Below are 15793 nucleotides of genomic sequence, written 5' to 3' on the forward strand. Positions count from 1 at the left end.
GTTACAGACATGAGTAGTCTGAAGGATGATGATATTGAATGCATGGAAAAAATGAAAAGGGATGGGATTTTTTAGTAATGTTCAACTAGGCCCTTGTCTGTAGCTCCTTTTCTCACTCACAAAGCCTGGACACAAGGCCAGAGCAAATTCACAGTTCAAAAGCCTAAAGAAAAACCTAATCAATAGACAAACTGTTTTCATTAAAGACAAAGAGTGCCACTGAGTTTTTATATGTCCTTGTGACTGCAAAAGCTAGGAAGGCAACTTCACATCCCATGATACTCAAGTTTCTCTTATTCCAGACCTTGCATGTGGGAAGTAACATGTATTTTAGTCTTAGGAAATCTATGATGTCCAAGTAGATACCACAATGAGGTACCTACCTGGAGTCAATGCCTGAAAAAGCCCTTAGCTGTAGCTGTCTTTGCAGCATCTTCTGAACTAAGTCCTTAAAGAAGCACTGCAAAACCAGATTGGACTTGCTTTTAGAGTATTACATGTGTGTAAGAGTTAAAAATGCATCAGTAAACATCTTCTTCAGGTGTAAGAAATGCCCTCCAGGAATTCTGACTGGAAAAGAAGAAATCCTGGTGGTTGCCTCACCTTAATTTTCAGAGAGTCAGTGTCATAAGGACTCGGTGTGAAGTCAGTGTGCACTTTGGCTCGACCACAGAAGGGCCCACTGTAGGGAACTTCATCATCCAAACGGAGGCTGTCCCTGTTGCTTGTTCCATCTGAACAGCTGGTCACCCCACCTTGAAGAGAGTCAAGTTGAGAGATCTTGTGAACCAAATGCCCAGGCATGCAGTTCTGCACAGCAGCAGAGACTGTGCAAAAGCACAGAATTAGAGATAGACTGTGCTCTGTGGTTTTGACACACTCCAGGAAAAACACATTCAGTAAAAAGCATACCTGATGAGACCGAAGAAAATAGGCAGGAGATCTTTCATTAGCATCTTCCCTACAATAATCTTTTTCTGGTGATGATAGTAATAGACTATACATTTTACTTACAGACTTTCTGAAATATTACCTCTGCAGATTAATAAAATGTACTCTAAAAGTGCAATTTAGGGAATTAATTCTGCTGAACTTCTCCTGTTTATTCAGAGAAATGAAAACAAGTACCGTGGAAGTTATTTTATTTCATTACAGAGCTAGCTGAAACATCAAAAGGACCTGCATTGCAGAGGGAAATTTTAATCTTATCAACATTTCTGCCTGTCATTTTATCCAAGTTGAGCAATAAAATATCAGCAAAGTAATTCAAGCAAATTTGAGCAAGCTCTGCAATATCCCATCCAAATATGTTTTTAGATAAGAGCAGCAGTGTGTTGGAAGTAAACTCCCATATACAATTTTCACAAATCACATCACAGAAAATTATCATAAAAATGGTTTTGTTTGAGGTGATTGCTTAAGTGCATAGCTCTGTCTCAGGGCCAGATTAACTACTAAGTGCAAATATTCTGGACTGCAGCTCAGGTCCCCACTTAGGGCTCGTAGTGCCGGCAGTGATGGCACAGCAATGTCATCATGGACAGCTGGGGGCTGCTGCCCAGCAAATGTCCACAGCACAGGAACAGAAAGAGAAGTGGAAGCAAATTACACTTCTCAGCAGATATTCTTCTCTTCTCTCCTGCTGGGGGAAGGTTTTGAGTGGGTTTCGAGAGAAGCAAACCGTGTCTCACTGCATCATGATATGAAGCTGCCAGGGGTCAGGCCCCCATCACTGACCGTCTCAGAAACATCTCTCACTTTGCCTGCCTCACACCTGCTGGCAGACAGATGAACTCACAGTCACTTACCCCTGATAGGATGCTTGTGTGGCTGTACCCAGTAACTGTAGCCTTATGGGTGACAGACCTATAGAAGTGATAACCCATTTACAGCATTTCCTATACCCTATGTTATTTTTTTTTTTACTTCCATTAATATTTCCACTCTTAAAAACATCCAGCTTGTTTCTGGAGAGAATATCTACCCTAGCTGCCACCCATTTAATCAAATTACTTATTTCCTGCCAGACAGAAGAGCTCTCTACAGTCACATTTTTGATCACCAGCTGATACCTCAGACTTAAACAATAACAATATTGATCCGATGACTGAATAAGAGGTGTGGGTATCCTGTACTTACTAGAGGAGCTCTGGCCACTGTTCAGGCTATAGAGACTTTCCATAGAGTCACTGGCTTTTAGGGAGGCCTTCTCAGTGTGTATTCCACCACCAGGATCACTGTCATCTTTTCCTTCTTCATTCTTTAATGTAAAAATCAGATGTTACCATTAAGAAATGTATGTTAGACAAATATTTGTTGGGCTTTTTCCTTGTCTTTTAAATCATCATTCGAGATTAACTCATCATTACACTTTATTAAGAACCACTCTACTACAGAAAGCATTTTAGAAGTTGATACTTGGCACTACGAATGCCCTGCACCACCCCTAGAACTCTGTGATCTTGGATACATCCCACCTCCTCTCTGCCCAACTCCATTCCCCTCCTTCTTAAGCAGCTAAAGTGATCCTCTATCTCAGAAGACTGCAATATACCACAACATTGACAAAGGATTACAAGGCAAATTTGCAGGTGGTTTTTTTTTTCTGATTGTCTCAGAGGAGGTTATAGAAAAATTAATTCTGAAAGCACATGGTGAAGAGCTAACTGATGCAGCTGTGTTTTGCATTGAACTTCTGAAAATCATGAGTGCTTGGTGTCAAGCTGGCATCCAAGCCAGGGCAATCTGGAGACAAGTAGCACACACATACAGTATCCAGCTCCATGCTCACTGCATTGCCCCACCTACTCACTGGACTCATTGGACTGGACTTAGAAGCCAATGCCTTTCAGGATTAACAGGTACACTTTTCTTCCACAAAACCTGATGGTTTCTGAAATTGGACCTTTTTATATTATTATTGATATATTTTATATCCATATTTATATCATACATATTGTTTAATAATAAATATTATATATTTATAACATTAAATCTCAGCTTTGGGACTGCAGTCTATTCAGATCCATGTTTCAGTCACAGGTAAGTTAGGGAATAAATGATATAGACATGAGCTTCCAAAGCATGGAATTTTTTCAGCAAGTTAAATCATGGTGTCAACATGCATGATATTCTGATGCAACTGAAACATCCTGTAGTACTTAGGATTTTAAGGTTTATTGTGGAAAATATTTTCCTCATCAGTTGGCTGATGAAGTCAAGCAAAGATGATAGTGCATGTAGAAAGCAGAGACCCATACAGGTATGTATAAGGCATAGCATTGAAATGAAAGACTATATTGATTTTCACCAAGGACACTGCTTGCTACACGAGTCAGCAGCATAACCCATAGACTAATCAGTGGGCTGGTATTAATTGTCATCATTTCCTGCAAGAATGAAGATTGTGCTTCACATGTGTCCAACCAGATAATTTATTGAATTGCTGTCATATGAATTGTTTCTGTAGATGTGCAGAAGGTAAATGTTGAAATTCTTGATTTTTCTTTCTTGTTATATAAAAAGCAGAGGATTGCAACCTCTCAAATTTTATCAAAAAGTGCAAGCTAAACTTATGAAGTGTGAATCCTTGTCTTTGACCTCCAAAAACTGTCTAAAGAGATCTTGTAATATACTAGTTTCTAACTGTGAAGTTTCTTATTTATTTTCCCTACTTATTTGATATTGACAAACATTAGATAGGATGCAGACTAACCACATCTTTTATGATGGCTAAATATGTCGAGCCCTTTTTCTTTGTATTTCTAAAAATTTAGAATTCATTGACAAAACATATTGAGGAAACAGGGCTGGCAGTGTGTAAAACATTTTTTATGTTTAATAAAGATAGATTGATGAAGATTAGATAAGGTAAAAACAGATAAGGCATGTGAGTTGTCATGCTTTCGGATACTGGCTGACCTATATAAAATGGACTTTGGAATTAATTATTTTATGGAAAGATAAATCCCTCTAATGAAGTATTTTGCACAGGTTGAGTATCAGACTGCTGGTGGGGTTCATCCAATACTCCCTTGAGTCCATATCAGGAGATATTTTTTTTGGTGATTCTTATAGATGCATTCCTTGATGACAAAACAGATTTCAGTGATGTGAAGTTCTGATGTCTATCTTGGGCCTTGACTGAATGATGCTTTAGTTGTTTATGTGCATGTATGTGTACATTAACATGCACATGAAAGAAAGGGTACATATTGAAAACTGTTTTAATTCAGTATGTGTTATCATGTTTTCATGGATTGCCATAACGTGAATTGAAACGTGCACAGGAAAAATGCATATAACATTTTTAGTTCACATGTTATCAACAAACTTGAGATTCTTAAGATGTATTTACCATCTCCTCAGAGAGTGCCTTGGTGTACTTTCTACCCATCTTCTTCTTCATGGTAAGGGAAATGGCTCTCATCTTCTTCCCCAAACCTCCTCCATTATTTGCTGCTTTAGTTTGGACTACATCTCCAACGTCACTTATAGTCTCCAATTCAGGTATCTGATTCAAAATAAGAAAATAAGGAACAGCTCACCATGGAAATGAAATTCAGTGTAGTGGAACAGGAATTAAAAAAAACAGGAACAGGAACTAGAAAAAAAAATATTAAGGCCACCAATGCAGTCAATACAACAAAAGTCACTCATTGACATTTCCCTGGAGATTTGTGTACCTAAATAGGTCTGCAGCACACTGCTTTAACTGGGATTAACAGAAAGAAAATACACTTTATGCCAGAAAATGCTATTTCCTACTGTTTATTGTCTATAATTCAAATAAAAATTGAGGGGATTTATGCAGGTTCTTGAAAACAAAAATGTCACATCTGTGGGTTGTATACACATGCCAGTTACTTTGGGAATGCACCAACCTGAAGAGCACTTCTGTCTCTTTTAATTTTTTTTTTTCCTAATCTTTGTATCAAATTACCAAAGTTGAGGTGTGATTCTCTTGTTCATTTTGGCAAGGACTCAGTCAACCAAACAGATTCAGGTACACAAGCTAATTCTCACCGGTGTAAAATATACACAAAAGCTTTTGCATAACTCATGGGAAAGTAAAGTGAAGAAAGTAAAACTGTGTTATACAGACCTCAGCTGAATCATCTGCCTTTGATACTGAGTGATGCCTGAAACGATCAAAGCTTCCAAAGCTGCTTGTGCGCTGTAAAAAAAAAAACCAAAAAACATAGAAAAGATAAATCTTGACTCTCTGATGGTGTTTTGTTCTGTTATTAAGACTTAAATACAACTGTCAAGTCACTTGGTTGTGTTAAAAGTTCCCCGCAGACCAGTGGACCATGAACAGCTACATGCAGCTAGAAATAAGCAAGGAGGTGACTATAGGGGAAAAAAATAGTGATTGTACAGCCAGAAGCAGAAAAATGAGGAAAAGAGACCAATACTTCTTCAAATGGATATGACTGAGTTATTCTACATTAGTTTCACATTAATTATACACAGTTACCTATGAGTTATTTCTAGGTAAGATTGCTGTCCATGAGCTTAGAAAAACAGATGTTTCCATAAATATTATATGAGCTGTAGAGTCAGTTATGGTTGTGTCAACTGTGGCAAATTGCACAGTTTACTTTCACAGATGGAGAGACTGCTTATGGTTCTTTACCAACTGGAATCAGCAAGGACCATCAAGGATTATGAATGTATTTTTTCCAAAATGCATATGTTGCAGAGGTAGTAACCAATAAACTATTGAGGCAGGCTCTGTGCTTTAATTCCCAATCCCCCAATTTAAAAATCGGGTTTTTAAATGTACATGGGCACAATTTTACCCTGTGACAAAACACATAAGAAAAGCTGGGTCACCTGAGCTGTGTATTAGGAGACCATGAACTGATTGGTATTACTTCCTTCTAATTTTCACCCTTTCTGTGTGTGGATAATTAATGTGGTAAGGATGGAAGTGGCAAAGGAGATTTTTGCAAGAGAGGTCACACAGAAATACTTGCCAGACATATCCAAACAAAATTGTCTGACACTGCACAGCCCACAGTAGCAAATGGAATAAATTGGCACTGATGACAAGTCAGAAGGCCCTTCAAGTGTGGCCCTAGCAACAGTGAGAATCCAGACATTTATCAACTCTGCAGTGTATTTAAGAGCTTGCTTTTCTATATTCACCAATACTCAAACCATAGTGACTCCTTTTTTAAAAGTTCTTCAGTCTTCCATACTAAATGAAAGACTATTAATCTATTACTAATGTAACATCAGGTTTCTTGAAGTAGGGTTGATTATTATATACTATGCAAGATCATCTCAGTATATTTCTGGGTATTCAAAATCCCCTCTGAAGGGAAGAAAATACATTAATGATTTCAGACCACCTGTTTACATGTTTTCCTGTATTTATTCATCCATTTACTTTGCCCACATGATTTCAGCCAAATCATTTCCTTGCTTCCCCACAAGCCACTCAAGCCATCTTTTCATCTCATCCCCATGTTTTTAAATCCCATGGGCACCCCATTGTGCCCTCTTTCTTTGTCATCTCCAGCTAGCTCCATCTGGGAATGCCATAAGCTTCAAAAGGGTCTGTGAGTCCCTGGATCTGAGCTATTGTTACAGCTTTCCAATCTTCTCTACCAAGTAAGAGTTTTCATGAGGTAGGCTCATAGGTAGTTATGTAAACCATCCTTTGGGCAACAAAAGAGGAGGACAGAAGGACTGGTTTAATAGCAGGTCCCATGGTCTGCCTTTGTGTTGCAGACATGCTTATTGCTGGCATGAACCTTCTTCCAGAGAAGCTACAAAGAAATCTCTCAGTGATAGGAAGAGGAGCAGAACTGGCCAAACATGAACCTCTGCAGAGAACACTGCTCTTGTTACACCCATCCTCCAGTTCCCTACCCAGGCAGCAGAGATAGTGATGCTATGGGAGTGTGATCAGCTGGCAAAATAGAAACCAAAGACCTGTTTGAGCAGAGACCTAAGTAATGATTTCAGCTGCTGGCAACTTTCTGAGTGTTGGCATGTCCTTGTATCTGTCTTGCCCTCAGTTGCCAAGCTGCTGGTTGCTGCTCTATCTCCTTTTACCCTCCTGTCTCAGCAGCAGCTAATGGGAATCCTCAGTAACAACATCAGGCTCCTGATGCTGCACAGGTGGCATTCAGGCTTTGTAAGAGTGATCTTAAGGAAGGAGTTCATCAAAATGATACCAACAACTTGGAGCACATACATACCTCCCCTGGCTGTTTCCATCCAGGAAGGACCTCGTCTTATTCTGTCCCTGCTCATAAATCACAGAGCTACTACACATACTAGTTCCTTTATCTCTCACACACAGTCACTTTTGAACTAAAAAGAATTTACAGAGGGAAAAAAATATGACAAAGAAAATCTATGGGAAACCATGTGCAAATAATTTGTCTTAAAGTCTCTATTCAAGAAGAAGAATATTAGCTTTCCCTGGAACACAACTCAAAATAAAAGCTCCTTGCTGTTTAATTTCCCTGTCTCCCCACACTAATTTATTAAACTGCTCCCTTCCTCAAAAAAATAATATATATATATATAAATGTGGACATAGCAATGGCAGAGGTGTGAACACAGTGAGATGGAAGAGAAAGTGTATTCACATTTTGGGTCCATGTTCTAACTACTCGGGCTTAAGAAAAAAAAGTAATAACTTCATTTTTCCCCCAATATTTCTGGGCACATCTAACCTGAAAAATATTTCCAGCCAAAGGTTATTTGAAGAAGCTGACACAGATTTGTGAATATTTTTGAGAAGTAAAATGACATTTACTCTTCATTGAGGGAAAAAAAAAACCAACACAACTCTCCTCTTAATTGATTGTAATCTCTCAGGAAATCTTTGTTGTCTAAACATTGTGGTTTATTTGTTTGGTTTTGCCCTGTGAAATTGAAAAGGACATGTTAGATTGTATACTTTAATTTTACCTAAAATTTCCATAAAGAATTTTGCTATTAAGTAGATGAACAATATCCTGTGGCAAGGGGTGATCTCAATAATATGATATAAAAACACAGCCCCAAGGATTATGGTTCTATTAGACAGGATTAACACCTTTCACTGGCTTGTCAACCCAGCCAAATGTGCCCTGCAGCATGGTGTGGGAGGCATAGAAAGAGGGAGGCTGGGATTCTCTGCAGTTTTGGGAAAGTATAAAATAGTCTCACACAGTGATCTCTAAACATACCCTGACCTTTCTGTTGCATTCAATCACTTCAAGGCGTTTAGTAAGAATAGCTGTATATTAAAGTGCAGATGTGCTGCAACTACTTTAAAAGGAACAAGAAGAAAAACATTGTTTATTGTTGCTCTTACCTATAAACAGCTTGAGCACAGGGAAATCAGTTATTCTTTTTCGACCCTTGAAACAACCTTATATCCTACATGTGCAGGAGCCTTGGGCTATTTTGTAGCATACTTCAGTATTGCTTCATCTCTATTAAATATTAATAAGGGTTGCAGGATGATTTCCACTATTCTAGATAATGGTCTTGTTGCACTGGAGAGCACTAAATAAGGCTGCTTCAGCAATTCTCTATACCAACTTTTTCCATTAAGTAATCAATAGCTACCACCTTTTAAAAATGTATTCAACCCCATTATACTGGTAACGAAAAGCAGATTTAGGAGCTCTGGGCTTTGAGGGGAACATGACTATTACTTTCAGTAGTGTCAGTCACTGCATTAGTGTCAGCGAACACCTACTTTGTAAAGACTCGGCCAGGTCTTATTTCCAGGTGAAGGGAAGCTTTTAAAGTAAATGCAAAGCTACTAGGAGAAAATATGCTATTGACTTTTGATACCAGGATTCAGCATCCTATAAAGTTAAGTGATTTTTCTGGCTGCATTCATGCAAGGGCTACCAAAGGATATGTTAAGCAAATATGAATTTGCTTAGTAAAATCTAATGGAGGCATAAGCAGAGGAGAGAGGCTTTCATTTTCCCACAGAAGTCCCAAATTAAATAATTCCTACAAATCGATGTTGTAATTTTCATTCCTACCCCTTTAGTATATCAAATTATCATAGTAGACAATATCAAAGATATTTTTCAGTATTTTAAGTCCTTGTTGCATCTTTCCCTGTATCTTCAGCTACCTGAAATCCAGGAGCTTTAAGTAATCCTTCTAAAGATGTAAGTGCTAGGTAATTGCTGTTTATTTCAATTTGGACATTCTGTAGTTGGCAATCTGGTTTGTCTGTAAATAGTCTATTATTTTTCCCAGGACATGGTATGGTATACAAATAGAAAGGAAAAAAAAAATAAAAGAAAGAGGCTCTGCAATCAGTATCTATCTCATAAAACATCCTTTCCTTGTAGGGCATATCATAGAGGTGACTTAGTTCTTATGATAAACTAGTCAGAGCTTCTCCATGTCTAAAGACAACCTTTGAGCCAACACTGACACCAGTTATCTTGCTAAATAATCATTATGGTTCATAGTCATCTCATATTTTCCTTCAGACAATTCACACTACTCAGCGATCTAGTTCCCTGCTGTTAGAAATTCTGGACCATTATGTTTTGCTTCAAGTCCTATTCAAAATAGCTTTTAAGTCCAGCATGATGCAATGGCTTTGTGCTGACCCTCTCACACAGGGAAATCTCTTCAAATTCCTCCATACATTTTCAATGTTATCTTCCATTCATTCTTAGACTACCCACGTAAGCTGCAGAGGGGCAAATGCAGTCACCAAGAGTAATGTAAAGGGAGCTTGGCATGTTTCCCAATTTTCTTGCTTGCCACAGACATTTGTATTCTTCTCTTTCTGATCAGAAGTAGCCACAGCAGCTCCCAAGAGGACAGTCTGTGCTTACTGCTTTGATCAATGAAGATAAGTGGAGCTCTGGATTTGACTCATTTCATCCATTCTCTGATGCTCCCAGTCCCTTAAGAAGAAGACTACTCTGAGAATGAAATTAAGAGTTACCAAGGTAGGGATGACTACTGCCACTCTGCCAGTTTATCTTTTTGAACGGATAATCAAAGAAATGGTCTCATACCTTTGCAAGAGGGAAGATAACAATTTTTAGCTTTTGGTATGTTCTGTGGACAAAAAACAACAAATCCCCCCTTGCTTCTGTATATAAAAAACAAGAATGTGCATACAAGATTCAGTAACTCTCCAAAGAGCAATAAAAAAAAAATAAAGAAAAACAAAAAAAAAAGAAAAAAAGAAAAAAAAAGAAAAAAAAAAAAAAAAAAGAAAAAAAAAAAAAAAACACAACATTTTGTCCTCCCTGCCACAGGTATATTTTTCTATTTACACATAAGTTACACATCTAGAACTTTTGAACACAAACCAAGCTATTAATGTAACTTTTATAGCCCACAAGAAACATGGCCTAAACCTTGTACTTCACTAGTCAAAAGCAATAAAACAGATACAGCTTGTTCTTGCTAACTCAAATAGGGCAATCTCCTGAAATGGCATTTTTAACTGGCTTAAAAATGACTCTATAAATGACTGGTTGTAATGATGGTCTAGTATTCAGTAACTGCACTGAGCTGAGGAGAGAAGGGTGCAAAGTGTTTTGTGGGCAGAAGTGCTACCATGAAGCATCAAAGCAAACACCCTCATTTAATGAAGGAAATGGCTGGAAAAAGAAAAGCTGCATAAATAATGAGTTAATTGTACTTAGCACTTCTTCAGGTCAATAAACTTTGCTCTCCAAAGTAAACACTGAGCAGCTGTTTTATCAGTACTGCTATCTGGTACCAGCCTCAGTCTCTCGAGCCTGAACTGATGCTGACACAAAGCACGTAGCTCCTGATAACCCATCCCACATGTCAGAGTTTCCACCAGAAACTCAGTTCTCGAGTGTTTTCAAAGGGCAGCATGAGCAGGGCAAGGGCACTTATGCAGCTGAGAGTGAGAGGGAGGCTACAGTTGGTGAAGTTAAATGAGAAGATGGTGGTTGGCAAGGTCTATAAGTCTTCTTCAGGAAGAGGCAAGCCACATAAGAAACCTGAGCAAAAAGGCAATTTCATCTGGTAAAAAAATGCTGTGTTGATTTTTGTTTGTAAGGAACTAAATAAGGAGGCAATTTTAGAAAAATTGCTCTTAACACTTGGCAAGTTTTTTTGCAACTGAGTCTTGCAAAATATGCAAGGGGAGAGAGATCTGAGTCCTCTTTCTTTACATGCTCATTGACCCTGAATTTTGAGCACCGTCATTCCCGGACAGTTGCTGCAAAGCCAAATGAGTTCCCAGTGAGAAAAGTCATTCCAAGTGCTCCTGTGGCAGTCCATCCAATTCTGGGAGTGTGCACACAGGTATTTGCAATAATTATGTAATTAAGGCTTTATTATTTATATGACATTTAATTAAAAGTGACTTTCAGTGGCACACAAAACCATGAAAAGAAAATGACTTTAAAGGAAGGTTAAGGATGTGTGACAAACTCAGAGGAGCTATGAAAATGACAGTTAAGGACTTGGCATGATGAGCACATCTACCTTCCTGCTACCCTTTTTTACCCTTCATTTACACATGGGCAGAAACATCGAGGGACAAGCCTGAAAATCTACCTTCCACAGACCCGTGACTGCAGTAAAGGTGTGCTGTCTGAGTGGTTAAACACTAAGGAGGCACTGCAGGCTTTGACCTTTAATGTATTACATACCAATGTCTTTCCTCTCCTGAAACTTTCTCCCCTCCAAACCTGATGAATTCAAAGACAAGTCCTCATATTTTAAAAACTAATCACCTTGCTTCGGTTAAAGTTTTTTCCCCGCTTACTTATACAGCATGATTTTATTAATGCTGTGTGTTATCTAGGGCCTGACCTTGCAGAGTTCAGATGGATTTCTTGTGCGAGAGGAATTACTCACATGCATGCTTGCAGGCTTTAAGTGAAGTCAAAAATAAACATGGCCAAAGATAAGCTGAGAAGCATGTAGCCCCCAAGGGCTCAGTTTTAAAGGGAGACCCATACCTGCCCAGCACATACGGAGTGAGGCTGCTGGCAATCCTCCCCCAGAGGAGGTGGGAATGTGACTACCATGAATACTCCTGTGCCAGAGCAGAAGTGGTGCTAAGGAACCTACTGTCTCATCATGCTATACATAGTCCACAGGCAGAACAGCAAGGGGGAACACAGCATGTCTGGGGGCTTTGCTGTTCCTTTTGGCAAGCCTGAGAAGTGGTCACAGCTGCCAAGTGCAGCAAACCCACCTGCCCACCCGACAGCTGAGCAGCAGGGAGCAGGCAGAGATTACACCTGCCTGGTGTGACAGTGTTCTGGTCAGAGTTCCTGTGACCCAGCCCTTGTACTAAAGCCCTGCAAGATCCTTCACAGGAATGGCAGTGAGAGGCTCCTTGGCTATCTTACACTTCATTTATGAATGACATGGGAGCTGGTTCTGTTGCCAGGGAGTCACCTGGAATTGAAAGGCAGCTTCTGCATTCCTTGCTAGGGAGAGGCAGGTAGCTGATGGAAGATGTTCCTTCAGATGACCTTTTGGAGGGAAACAAGGTTAAAAAATAACCTCTAAGCCATGGTTAAATCTAACCATTCTAAAAGCTCATTTGGTTTTTCTGAAGAGTAAGCAAACTTTAGAAAACCCTTATACAAGTTTTACTGCCATCCTGCAGTCTTATCCTTGAAGAAAGCTAATGACCAGCAATAAGCTAATTCTAAGAAACTTGGGGGAGAGGGGAGAGAGTTAGTTTTTATTACTTTTAAATGAGTGTTTGATACATCATATTGGTTCCCCTGATTAATGTTCACAGCAAACTCAGCCATTGGAGTTGTAATGTTTCTGCAGGCTTCCCTACAGCAAAGCTTAGCCATTAATTCAGTGGCATATGTCAGCTCAGCAGAGCAAGGTCACTCTTCTCTTTCAAGGGGAACCTTTTTAGAAATAATAAAACTGACAGAAAGTTCTTTTTTGCATGCTTTATGTCACCTGAGGTTGAGTGCTGCAGTTAATATCACAGAGCTTATAAACATTCCCATCTTCAGCAGTCTCCAACCCCACTGGGCTCCTGGAACCTCAACTTTTTTCTTTTTTTTCTTTCCCTTAAAGTAATGTAGTGACAGCTTTATGTGGGGCAGATATACAGTCTGTAATCCTAAATGAGCATAAAATGAGTAAAAAATGAACAAATCTTTTCTTAGGCTTTTTAGAGGAGAAATTTTGGAAAGCACTAAAAGACTGCTGATACTGCAATATCCATTTAGGATGTTAGTGCTTTGAGGAGAAGATGTAGGATTAAGGACTTTGTCTCCATGGATGCTTGTGCCTATGGCTAATGGGAGAAAAATTTAAAATGCTACCAGCCCACCTTGTTTCCATTTCACTTTTAATTGATACTGCAGTATCTGTATAGGCATGGGATGTAAAGAGAACACAAAGTTAATCTATTTATGGAATAATTTTGAACTTTTAAGTAAATAAAAATGTGTTAGTCTTCTGTTATGATAACCAATTGTAACTGGATCTTATTGGTCTAAAAATATTATGGAACACAATAAACAAACTATCTGAAGAGTAAGATCTAAACAATACACCAATTTTTTTCTCTCTCATTATCTCCCTTCAGACATCCTGACTACACTTGATTAATGAATCCATAGTGAGATTAGCTGAAATTGCCTTAATGGAGAAGCACTATAGTGGAGAAGCAAAATTCAGTACAATATCCATCATCAGTCACTGTGAATTTTAGTGTTTCATCAAATCTATATGTTCATTTATTTACATTATTTTTATCTTGGGGAAAAAAGATACTATACTCATTACAGCGGGTTAACTTTTGACTCCTTTAAAATGATCAACAGTGCCAACACCTTTTCCCCTTCATGTGTCCTCCCTTGTCAGAAGGCTGGGTTCCAGTATTGGCTTATTGCCAACCATGGGCCAAAGTTAAGGAGTTTAAGAAAACACATGTAGCACTTCATTGCAGCTTTGCAGCTTCAAAAAATGGATGTGCTTGCATACATATGCCTTGGAATCTAATATACCCCTTGGAAATTTGAATCCATAAAATAAATTCAGTAAGCTTTTAACTTTGCCCCAGTGTGAAAGCTGAAAGAAAGGTTCCATCTCAGGGTTTCCTCTTGAATTAGCACTGCATAAGAATACTTGATACAGAAGTTATGATGTGTTAAGTTATGGGGGTTCTTTGTAGCATAAGTTTTACAACACAACACCAAGGAAAGAATCTAGTTATCTGAAGACAGGATAGCACCCTGATTCTGTTCAGATCACACTTAAACCAGAAATAAACTAATGCAATCAACACTGGGAGTACTGGGCACAGAAAATGTTAATGTATGATGGGCACATTGATTCCTTTTCTCTTTTTGATTATATCTGTGGCAAGGGGTTACTGTGATCACAGCCTAGTGGAAAACTACAGTTTCATCTCGTGAAAAACAAATGCACTAGATGCTTGAAGTATGCTTTCATTCTCACAAATAACAAAACTGAGACTGTGTTCTCACTCCTCCCCTGTGCCTGCAGCTTCCAGGTAGCCTGTGTAGCTGAGGCACTCTAAGCAATGAGATGATGCTACTGAGGCACAGGCAGTGAGGGCTTTGAGGTGTTCTTTGCACCCCAGATTCAAGGTCATACTCCAAATCCTACTCAAATATGGCTTACAGGACTTGGGGAAATGGTAGGAAGCTGAATCTGAGTAGGTTTAGGTTAGATACCAAGAAAAGGTTTTTCACCCAGAGGGGAGTTGAGCAGTGGAACAAGCTCCCCAGGGCAGTTGTCACAGCACCAACCCTGCCTGAGCTCAAGAAGTGTTTGGATGACACTCTCAGGCATATGGTGGAATTCAGGGGGGGGCTACATAGGGACAGGAGTTGGACTTGATGATCCTGATGGGTCCCTGACAACTAGTCAGATTCTATGGTTCTATGGTTCTATGATCACTGAAAAGGGGATTGAGCTACAAGGTTCTAAGTTTTCATTAATAGGTAGAAACATGTTGCTTCTCCCTTTCCTTCAGATACTAACTACAATCTAAAATCACATAGTTTTTAGACATTTTACCATAATTAATAAGGGATACTGATCAGTCAAATGTAACCTACCCTATAGAGACAAGAAGATCATGGAAATACCTCAAGAGACAATAACAAAAAAGCTTTGCCATGTACTTGATGAGTGTTTGCCGTACTGTTATCAGTCATTTTATGCATTTTAGACTCCAACCCGCTTGTACATCAGTGAACCATGCCTCCTTTCCAGCAATGTGAAGTGGTTTTTTGAGTAAACTTCTTTAAAAAGGAGGCAGACGGACAGAAGTATAAGAGACTGAAAGCAATTAATGAGTGGAAAAGTTCAGCATCATTTTTGCACAGGTGAAGGCAGCAGAGAGTCAAGCTGTGTGAGCCCATTCAGCTGTCTCAGCCACTCTGCCAATCTCATCTTCACACATCTGCTTTTGGCTGTGCTGTTGCTAAGTGAAGCTGATTTCTTTATCTCATGGCTGCAGGCTGTTGGTGACAAAGCTTCATTTCTATCTCAGACATAATGGTAGAGGGAAACCATGAAGCTGAACCATAGCTTCTCCATGTTTTCTGGCTGAACAGCACTTCTTTAGTGCTTCTCATCTCCCTGAAGAAGCCATGAGAAACACTGCAGAAAGACATAAAGCCAAGTACTCCAGTATTTCAGTAGCCTCATGCTTTGATTGACTTTCAGTGTAAGTGAAAGAGAAGCAAACCTGCCTCAGCTTCTGAATGGGGTCAGCATGACCAAGTAGAGGAACGTAAATCTTCTGAAGTTCTCAAGGAAGTAACCTGTTAACATCCCATAGAAACCA

At 39.1% G+C, this 15793-nt stretch overlaps 1 protein-coding gene across 3 annotated transcripts in view; it reads right to left on the bottom strand.

The window, feature by feature from the left end:
- The window catches only part of SAMSN1 (SAM domain, SH3 domain and nuclear localization signals 1), a 53975-nt gene that overhangs the window by 12205 nt on the left and 25977 nt on the right, over positions 1 to 15793 (bottom strand). For all 3 annotated transcript variants that reach the window (XM_030458861.1, XM_008502930.2, XM_030458870.1), the window contains 4 exons: positions 5105 to 5176; positions 4358 to 4513; positions 2140 to 2260; positions 604 to 755 (listed from right to left, as the gene is read on the bottom strand). In XM_030458861.1, coding sequence (XP_030314721.1) covers positions 604 to 755; positions 2140 to 2260; positions 4358 to 4513; positions 5105 to 5176 — 501 coding nt within the window. The remainder of the gene's footprint in view (positions 1 to 603; positions 756 to 2139; positions 2261 to 4357; positions 4514 to 5104; positions 5177 to 15793) is intronic.

This window comes from Calypte anna, chromosome 1 (genome assembly GCF_003957555.1).
Source record: "Calypte anna isolate BGI_N300 chromosome 1, bCalAnn1_v1.p, whole genome shotgun sequence".
Lineage (NCBI taxonomy): Eukaryota > Metazoa > Chordata > Aves > Apodiformes > Trochilidae > Calypte > Calypte anna.